The 9,993-nt window shown below is 41.8% G+C and overlaps 2 protein-coding genes across 2 annotated transcripts; both read right to left on the reverse strand.

Moving 5' to 3' along the window:
• Positions 1–484: 484 nt before the first annotated feature.
• LOC134674635 (trypsin-7-like) lies at positions 485–6,017 on the reverse strand. The gene is made up of 8 exons (XM_063532756.1): positions 5,872–6,017; positions 4,833–4,887; positions 4,355–4,514; positions 3,934–4,100; positions 2,538–2,645; positions 1,849–1,997; positions 1,180–1,288; positions 485–622 (listed from the first exon to the last, which is right to left on the reverse strand). The coding sequence occupies exons 1-8, from the start codon at positions 5,917–5,919 to the stop codon at positions 492–494; spliced, it is 927 nt and encodes a 308-aa protein (XP_063388826.1). The 5' UTR covers positions 5,920–6,017; the 3' UTR covers positions 485–491.
• A 765-nt stretch (positions 6,018–6,782) lies between these two features.
• LOC134674634 (DNA repair and recombination protein RAD54-like) lies at positions 6,783–9,794 on the reverse strand. Its single transcript, XM_063532755.1, has one exon. It carries the CDS (start codon positions 9,679–9,681, stop codon positions 7,393–7,395), a length of 2,289 nt encoding a protein of 762 aa, XP_063388825.1. The 5' UTR covers positions 9,682–9,794; the 3' UTR covers positions 6,783–7,392.
• Positions 9,795–9,993: the final 199 nt, after the last annotated feature.

Below are 9,993 nucleotides of genomic sequence, written 5' to 3' on the forward strand. Positions count from 1 at the left end.
ACTGCTATGCGTTTATGTGCTGGAACAATTATGTAGGTATAGGTATTACCTAGGTCAGCGGTCGGCAACCTTTTAGCAGCCAAGGGCCACATATAGCAGTTAACGAAGTGGACGCGGGCCGCACTTTGTTAATATTTATGACTTTATCAGACATTGTCATTTGTCAATATTACATAAAAAATAGCCAGGCAGGCTCGCGCGCCGCAAGTGAGAGGTTCGCGGGCCGCATGCGGCTCGCGGGCCGTTGGTTGCCGACCGCTGACCTAGGTGATCATCCCTGGCCCTTAAAAAATAATCTAAGTACACCTAATCTCTAGGTACTTGATCATCACTAGACCTAGAAACTACAATTTTTATATTAGGTACCAACTTCGATATGTCTTTGCATGAAGGCTCCAGGTTTTGACCTAGGTTTTCAGGGGTACAGGGTCTAAACAAAGATGAAATAAAATACTTAAAAAGTATTTATTGCAAAGGTCATGTCAAAATATCTAGACTTGAAGGCCTTCAACAGGCAGTTGTATGGGTTTGTATGAAGGCTGCAGGTCTGCGGTGGACCAGTCGAAGTTGATGCCAGTTATCTCGAGGAACCAGTCGTGGTAGTGGCCGGGACGGACGTACGCTGAAAGAGAAGTAAAACATTATAGTGGCGAGGTATAAATGACGCTAACTATATGTATAAGCACGTTCAATAGGCGAGTCCACACAGGACGAGGCGCCTGGTGAGACAATAGCCGCGCGAAGCAGCTCGTTCTGTATAGACTTGCCTCGGCCGCATTGCCTCGCGCGTGGCACGTCTTCACCGACTGAGCTGCTTCGCGCGGCAATTTCCTCGCGAGCCTGCTCGCTCTGTGTGGACCCGCCTACTCGCACAATCGCACGGTAGGCGAGTCAATGTACGTCCTTACTTGAATACGAATCGCCACCATACCAGTATATACCTACTATACGAGTTAGGTACAGGGTACCTACCTAACTCGTATAAAATCAGTAGGTATTATACTAGCATTCGGCATTTAACCCTTTAACCGCCGTAGACTGACACAAAATCGGGCTCATTTCGCCGCGGTCTGATAAATAGGTAACACAAAACTTCGTACCGGCGGCGGCACGAGCACACTCGATGAAAAATTCTATGGCGGTTAAAAGGCTGGTAGGTAATGGTTAGTAGGTACTTACCAGAGGGGAAGGGGCTGTTGCAGCCAGCCGAGGAACCGAAGCTGACGATGCCCACCATGGTCGGCTTGCCGTCCAAGTCCACTTCCGTCAGGGGACCGCCGCTGTCACCCTGTACAAAAATAAGCAATTTTAATTTTCTTGGCCACTTCAATAATATATTTCCAATGCACGATTAGGCACTACACTGAATGGGCTGCCTCACGAGGAAATTGTTGTGCGAGGCAGGATTGTGTAGACAGGCCTCGGCAGACACAAAGGCGCAAAGCTTCGGGCGAGGCACGTCTAACGTCTTCACAGATCGAGTTGCTTCTCGCGGCAATTTCCTGACGAGTCAGACTGTGTGGACGTACTTATTCGGGTAAGCTTCGATATCCCAGAGTCTTGGAATCGAATTTCGAATTTATCATATCATATCAACGAAGTAAATATATGTTAGTACAGATGTAGGTCCTGTAGTGCATGATTTTATTGCATCGTGTTTCCTCGGAAACGTTCGTATTTGTCATGTTCAATTAATGTCAGTACTTATTGTACCGAGACTGACTGAAATAGCAAGACACGTTCGTACGATTCCGTGAAAATACGATGGAAAATAAATTATGCATTACATCTGTAAACGGCTTTAGGTACTGTGAGGTTCTACATTCAGATTTTTGACATGGCTCTTACCTGGCAAGATGACTGTGCTGTGTCGTTATAGTATTCAGCGCAGATGGTCTCGTCCTGGACGACGGTGCTGCCGCCGTACCACTGCCTGCATTCCTCGTTGGAGATGCCTCGCAGGTGCACCCAGCGGAGGATCTCAGAAGCCACACCACCTGGTAACCGGAATTTTACTTGATCATTATAGTATCATCAATATCATCATTATTATTATAAAACAGGCCATGTATATGGAAGAGTGTTCTTAGAAAATAAATAAAGAGAAAATGTATAATTTACTTCCTCGAACGATTACTTACTCGAATTGGTTAGTTCCCGATAATTCCGATTCGCCGGATTCTTGTTTCGATGGATTCCTGTTTCGCCGGATTTACTTTAGTACCTACGTCACAATCCGAATATACGAGAAACCGACGAAACAAGAATCCGGCGAATCGGGAACCAACCCGAATTTCCTACTAATAAAAACATTTTATATAATATAGTTACCGCTCAATCAATCAGTCGCTCTCAGGTCTGTAGAGAGTACTTCTTTCATACGCCGCCTCTGATTGTTATTCTTATGTATACGGAAGAGACTCTCGGAGGGTCTGTTAGGTGATGAAAAAAGCTGTATGGTTGTAGAAGTGGAGGGCAAGTGGGTTGCTTTCCTTTCAATTCCTTGGAGCTCGTGTGCTGTGAGATTGTAAACTAACCGTTGATGGGATCGTCAGTCCTGCCGTAGCCGCTGACGGTGAGGACTATTCCGGTGTAGACGTTGTTCTTCTTCTCGCTGTTCTGCAGACGGCAGGGCTGGATGAATTCTGTTTAAGAAGATCTGTTTAGTACTTAGCCCTTGATATCTATCAGAAAAACCTTTTATTTTTACCCCTATGGGTAAAGAGCCTTGTTTATGAATCAATGCTGGTGCACACGACCAGGGGGCCGATTTATGAAATTCGTCCACTCGATTTCGTGTATTTAGTTATATAATTAATATCTCCACTACCAGGAATTTAAGTTCTACTAATAGAATTGCAATTGAGTAGTCAATACCAATAGATTCCAAATTTCTATCGCTCGTATTTAAAAAATTAGCACCGTTTTCCACCGATTTTCGTGTGACGAAATCGAGGGATTGAAATTCAAAAATCGCCCTCCAGATCTAATTTATGTTCTGAACGCCTTGAGGTTACAAGTTACAATTTCTCTCTAATTTTAACGGGTGAGAGCAAGTGTGTTTTCCAGTGAGTCGTAAACCCAATGGGCATAAGTATATCGCATCGCATATATATATCAAGGTCCATCCAGATTTCGTGCGGCACGCCTATGGCGCGAACAGAGATGTGACTTATTTGAAATACTTGTATTTAAAATGCAAATACAAAATGCAAAATACCTATTTTGTATTTAAATACCTTTTGAAGAAAACTATTTTGTATTTTATTTGAAATAGTTTTTGGGACCTATTTTCTATTTTCAAAATACAAAATACTTTATAGTAGGTAGGTAGGAGTTACTATCTCTTCTGATGTTACAATCCTGGCAACTCTCTCATTCTTTTAACATGGAACTGTTGAATCTGTTTAGTAACGTCGCACATGACCACAAGCGTAGCGAGAGGTTAAAAAAGTGGAATCTTGAGTGTTGGGAGAGTTTCAAGGCACGAGAGGAGAACAAACTTTTCTGCCCTGGTGAAACACAAACGTGACGTTTTCATTACACTAACGAGAACTTTTCAACTCGGAAATTCCGAGTAATACTTTTTAATTCAGACTAGGTATTCACGACTCAGAGTACCTTTTGTCGAAAAGTATTTGTATTTTAAAAAAGTATTTTGAAAATACCTATTTCGTATTTTGTATTTAAATACAATTTCAAAAACTATTTTGTATTTTGCATTTGAAATAGTATTATCAAGAAAGTATTTGTATTTTGTACTTAAATACTTTTTATAAAGTATTTTTCGCATCTCTGGGCGCGAAAGCCTGACCGGTGATCCTAATCTGAGCGCATCTTGTGACGATGTTTTGTATTTCGGTATTCTGACAAAGTTTAGGAGACCGCGTCAGTACGTATACAGTGAAGGTATCTAATACCGTCTTGACTCACCTCCGTAAGGAATGCTCTGCTCAAGGCCCAGCAGCGCGATATCATCAGTCTGCACGCCCGCCGACACTTCGTTGTATTTGGGGTGGATGAATTTGCGGGAAGTTTCCACGAGGTACTCTGGGCGAGTGAGGTTGGTCAGCCCAAGGCGGATCACGAAGGTTGGACGGCTGTGAGGATAAAGTAGGAATATCAAGAATAGAATTCAGGGGCAGTCAGCAATGGACGAAAAATATTTATAATTGCGTCTCAGCGTCGTAGTGAGAAATCACTAAGATAAATGTGAGACGCAAATACACATTGGGCAAAGAAATTGGACAGGTGGAATACCACCGTAAGGTGAGGGGACCATTATTTCTGGGGACACGGCACCAAGGTTGCTCAATAGACTGGTCCTAGGCAACCTGGATTTAAATAAACTTACTTGGCCACGCAGTGGGCGGCAGTGATGACCCACTCGTGGTGGATGATGGAACCTCCGCAGGAGGACACCGCGCCGAGATGGCTGACCATGCGGAGGCTGATCTGGTAAGGGATCTGGCCGTCTTTGGCTTCCCAGCCGGCCACGATACGGCCACCGTTACCTAAAAAAAGGTATTTTATTGTCACACACCCAAAAAATAAATTAAGGAAAAAAAGGCAACCAAGTGCAAGTTAGCTAAGACCTCGTAATGGTTTTGAACATAATATCTTTATTACCTAAATACTTAACAATAATTTTGGCTCAGCGATCCAAAGAGAACCTTGGCCTCCGAAACGAGAGCGTGCCACCTGTCCCGATCCTGTGAAACTTCCTGCCAGTTACTGACGCGAAGCTGAAGCAGATCCGCCGCCACACTGTACCACTGTACTCTGTACCTGTTACTGTTACCTATACTGGGTAATTATGGTATAATTCTTACCCATTCGCAAGTCCTCAATGATAGCGGGATCATTATCTCTTTGGAGAGGTTCACTCTGTAAACGTTAAGGCATGTAAATAGCCGGGTCCACACAGAGGAGCATACGCGCGAGGCAATTTCCTCGCGCACAAAACGGCCAGTGTAATGTAGACTGCCTCGGCCGAGGCGGCGCGCGCGAGGCATGCCGAGGAAATTGCCTCGCGCGTATTGCTCGCTCTGTGTGGACCCGGAAAGCTTAATTTCTCATCACTAATTATTATTGGCAGAAAAATAAATCACTTAGTGTAGCGCATTATATGACGATAAAAAGTACTTAAGTATGATAAGATATGAATAAAGAAAATAAAAGTTACACAACTTTTGAAGAGTTAGATTACTTAGAATCATGATCTTTCTTTTATTGGTTTTATTTCCCCGCATACAATAGCATTCAAAAGTGCATGCATAGATGTCGACCGTAATGCCTTAATATGACGGTTGAAATTTAACATCTCCATGCACTTTTGAACGCCAGTGTAAATCATCACGTCACGTTAAATGCATTTTTAGGGTTCCGTACCCAAAGGGTAAAACGGGACCCTATTACTAAGACTTCGCTGTCCGTCCGTCTGTCTGTCACCAGGGTGTATCTCACGAACCGTGATAGCTAGACAGTTGAAATTTTCACAGATGATGTATTTCTGTTGCCGCTATAACAACAAATACTAAAAACAGAATAAATTAAAGATTTAAGTGGGGCTCCCATACAGCAATCGTGATTTTTGACCAAAGTTAAGCAACGTCGGGCGTGGTCAGTACTTGAATGGGTGACCGTTTTCTTTTTGCATTTTTTTCCGTTTTTTTTTTTGCTTTATGGTACGGAACCCTTCGTGCGCGAGTCCGACTCGCACTTGCCCGGTTTTATTACGGTTGATGTAAGTAGGTACCTACGCCCATCGGTTTATGTCCGGGATCGAAAAGACGCGAAAATTTTAAAATGGAGGCAGATAATAATTATTGATTATGATTAATATTAATTAGTTAAGGATTGTATAATTACCTGAACCACCCCAAAGATAAACAAAACTAGAAGGTACGCGGCCGCCATCCTTCGATCAACTCGCGAATGTGATTGAACCGTTGAGTAGCGCTAATCTCTCATTAACACGGACTTATCACATATTAGTGTTTACCCGCGGCGTTGCTTGACTTGTAGACTAATGCTAATTCCAAAAGGATCTACCGCGAAAATCGAAATGCGCTATGCAACCGCTGTAGGCCTAGCCAAATAGCCAATCGTTTGCGCCCTATCACTCTAAGTGAGATAGAGAGACGATATAATTAGCGTTACGTTCGCTACGGCGCAAACGATAGGCATCTTTGGCTAGGCCCCCTGGTGTAAACAGGTTAGATATAGTGTCCGCTTGTTTGCCACCATTGTTGTTTGAACAGTACGTCCCTACTTATGTACTTACAGGCTCTTTAGGTAATTATTTATAGATATTACTTCAATTAAGATATAAATAATTATAGTCATTGAGATAATGCTTGGATTATATGGGATAATTAATTACTTATCAATGATTAATATCGAGACAATATTATTTTGATTAAAGGTTAATTATGTTGCCAAACTTTTCAAAGATAGGCAGGTACTTACATGGTGTACGTTGGAAATGTTAGAATTTAGCCCGTGTAGGCTAGAAGGTGAAACTTGACTTAACCCTTTTCCAGGCATAGTACGATTTATCGACCACATACGCACCGCTAGAATTTCAACTTTAGCATTCGGATTTAAGATTCAAATTAGATTGCACTTTCGGGATATTTGAGTTGTCTTCAAATGAATTATCGAAGCTGGATTAATTGGAATATATTTGTATTTTTCGGGAAAACTTTGTAGATTGGTGCGGCCTGTAAAAGGATTAAAATAGTGAGTCACATGGTCTAGAAAAATAAAATTCTAATTTATATGCATATGTGGAAAATATAATCACTCCTCAAAACAGAATTAAGTATAATATTTACATTTCAATGTCATAAATAACAATAATCTTTCATTTTGGTACAGTTATACACAAAAGTTAACTCAGATTTTGGGGCACAAATCTTTTTGGGGGCTTTGCATACATTTCTTCAACAGAACCAACTTTACAGTAAAAAGTAAAAATCAACCCGAAATAATATAATAGAAATCGTTGGTGCGCTTGAAATCTCCCCTATATGTCTAGTAATTTTCTTTTGTAAGGTACATAACTTGAAAGCGCAACAGAACTTGCAAGCGTAACAACGAGTTCTTCAATATTTAAAATATAACATAATTTATTCTTCTATCGTAAACAAAAAAAAAAAAAAAACTAAAAACTTTAAACTTTTCAACTAAAAATATGACAATAGGCGCACTCCACACAGAACGGTCCGCCTCGAGAGGAAATTGCCGCGCGAGGCAACTCGGCCTGTGTACACGTGCCTCGGGGTGGAGCAAACGCACTCGCGGTCCTATTGCCTCGACTGCGACTCGCGTGGCATGCCCTAATCAAAAGTGTCTGAGAAACATAAATAAAATAACACACGATTTAAACTAAGCATAATCTTCATCAGCACTGTCATCAGGCTCCGAATAATCTTCATCTATCTCAATCTTCCTTCTCTTCTTTTCCTGTACATTTTCCTTATTCTCTATCTCGTTCTGCGCTTCAGTTTTAGCTGAGCGGTGATGGAAAACGAAGGAAATACTCTTTGCAAGGTCCCAGCATTGCTTGAGAACAAGATCTGCCAAGTTTTTCTTATCGGCACAGTGATACCAGTTGGATAAGTCTGATGTACAATCAGAATTCTCCGGAGGTAATGTGACTTGGATGTTATTTACACATCTACGGCATTTAAACTTGGTGTGTGTATCTGACAATGTGTTCTCTTCCAATCTAAACAAGTCTTTCAGGTCTTCTGAAGTGAAATGCCTTAGAGACTCCTCATTTTGGTCAACAACAGTGTCGCTTAGGGCTTTCTTGTGGGCTTGTCGTTGGAATATCTTCTCTTCTATGGTTCCTGTGGCTAGGAGTCGGTAGATGTAGCATGGTTTCTTCTGTCCGTCTCGCCACACTCGAGCCATGGCTTGGTCATCGTTAGCCGGGTTCCAATCTGGATCGAACATGATCAAACGGTTTGCTCCGATGAGATTCAATCCGCATCCTCCTGCTTTAGAACTCAACATGAAGATCCATTCTTTAGATTCCTTATTGTTGAAGCTCTCAACAACTTTCGCTCGTTTTTTGATCGTCATAGAGCCATCCAGTCTTACGTATTGGTAGCATCGTTTACGGCAAAGCTTTTCAAACAGATCTAAAGTTTGTGTGTAGTTTGATACAAGGACTATCTTGTCATCTGTGTTTGTTTTCAGATTAGCGAGAATGCAGTCTAGAATCATGAGTTTTCCCGAGTATTCGGGCTTGACATCTTTAATGTCATAGTTGCTTGGTAGCAAGTCTATTGCATTTTCAAAACCTTCTGATCTTTCAAGGATCTTGTCATAAATCAGGTCAGGATGGTTGCAGAGCTTTTTCAGTGTTGTGATGCTTGACAAGGCACTCAAAGTATTCTTCTCCCCATTGCCGGAGAATTTATTCCGGATTGCATCAGAATCGATGAAGTTCTTGTATAACTGTGTCTGAAGTCGAGTCATTTTCACGCAAATGACCTGTTCAAACTTGACCGGCAAGTATTTTGTGAGCAGGCTGCTTGTCCTTCGGATCATACATTTGTTGACTATTCCAGTGAGAGTAGCTAGGCATTCTTGCGCCTTTTCTCTCTCTAGCTCAGTTGCTAAGGCATCCTGGCCTCTTAAAATTGCGTTTTCGTATTTCTTCTTGAACTCTTGTGCTGTTCCAAGAATCCCTTCATTGACAAAGTGTACCAAACTGAAATATTCAGTCAAGTCATTTTGAATAGGCGTGCCCGAGATCAAAATCCTCCTTTTAGCTTTCAAACCCATCAGTGCTTGGTACGTCTGATTCTCGCTATTCTTTAATCTATGGCCTTCGTCACAGAGGACCAAGCCAACCTCTGATGAGTGAAGTATATTTGAGTATATCCTGAATGTCTCATAGGAGATTATCAACACTGGAGTAGCAACTCTAGTAGCAGAGTATGTGTTCATGAATTGCTGTAGCTTCAAGGTTATGTCTGCTTTAGAGCCTCCATCCATAGCTAAAGCATTAATCCTCGACGCAAGCCATTTCTGTATCTCATTATACCAGTTCTTGACCAAACTGCTTGGGCACACGATGATTGCCTTGCAAATGGTTGGTTTACAATCCGGGCTCTGTCTTAACAATGTCCATAGCAAAGTTATGCATTGCAGAGTCTTCCCGAGACCCATTTCGTCAGCCATAATACAGCCAAAAGCGTTTTCTATCTGCTTTCCAGTCACACAGTCATACATAAATTTAACTCCATCTCGCTGATGCGGTCTTAGTATATTTCCTAGTACGGGATCGACCACAACAGCTACTCTTATGTCCTTTGGGTTCATCTTCATCTTTTCATGCTCCGGTATGTGTGGAGGACGATACAGGACCAAGGCATTCGGCTCATCAGGGTCGTGTAATGCTCGTCTGACTTGTGTCCGTTTTAACCCCAAACTTTTACTGCAATACGACGAAACGTAGTTAGGAATGGGCACTTTGAATGGCTTGCTCAATATCTCTTTGATTAAATTCTCGTGTTCTGATGTAGACATGGATTGAGTGAGGGTTCGAGGTGCGACCGTCTTCGTGCATTCCCGCTTCTTGCGTTTGGTCGAATTTAGCAGAGGGCTTTTAAAAACACTATCCCCGGAGCCGAGTTGGCTTGGCGCTAGACTGCGCCGCATTTTGGAATACTTTTTTCAGTTCACCATAGCGTAATAAAAGGTAAAATGTTGAAAATAAACTATTTATGAAGGAAAAGAACCGATATAAAACAAAACAAATCTCGACTTGTTTGACGTTTAACTGACAGTGTTGCTGTAGTCTTCGAAAGTAGTATTACAAAATGTCAGTGTGAAAGAATGTACCTCAAACAGTCGTGATGAATCAATAATTTATGAGTACGGCAGTGGTAACACCAAACTTGTATTTTTTGAACAACTATGTATACATACGTTTGAGAAAATATTCGGACAAGAAATTATTATAAAATTAGG

This window comes from Cydia fagiglandana, chromosome 20, assembly GCF_963556715.1.
Source record: "Cydia fagiglandana chromosome 20, ilCydFagi1.1, whole genome shotgun sequence".
In the NCBI taxonomy this organism is placed as follows: domain Eukaryota; kingdom Metazoa; phylum Arthropoda; class Insecta; order Lepidoptera; family Tortricidae; genus Cydia; species Cydia fagiglandana.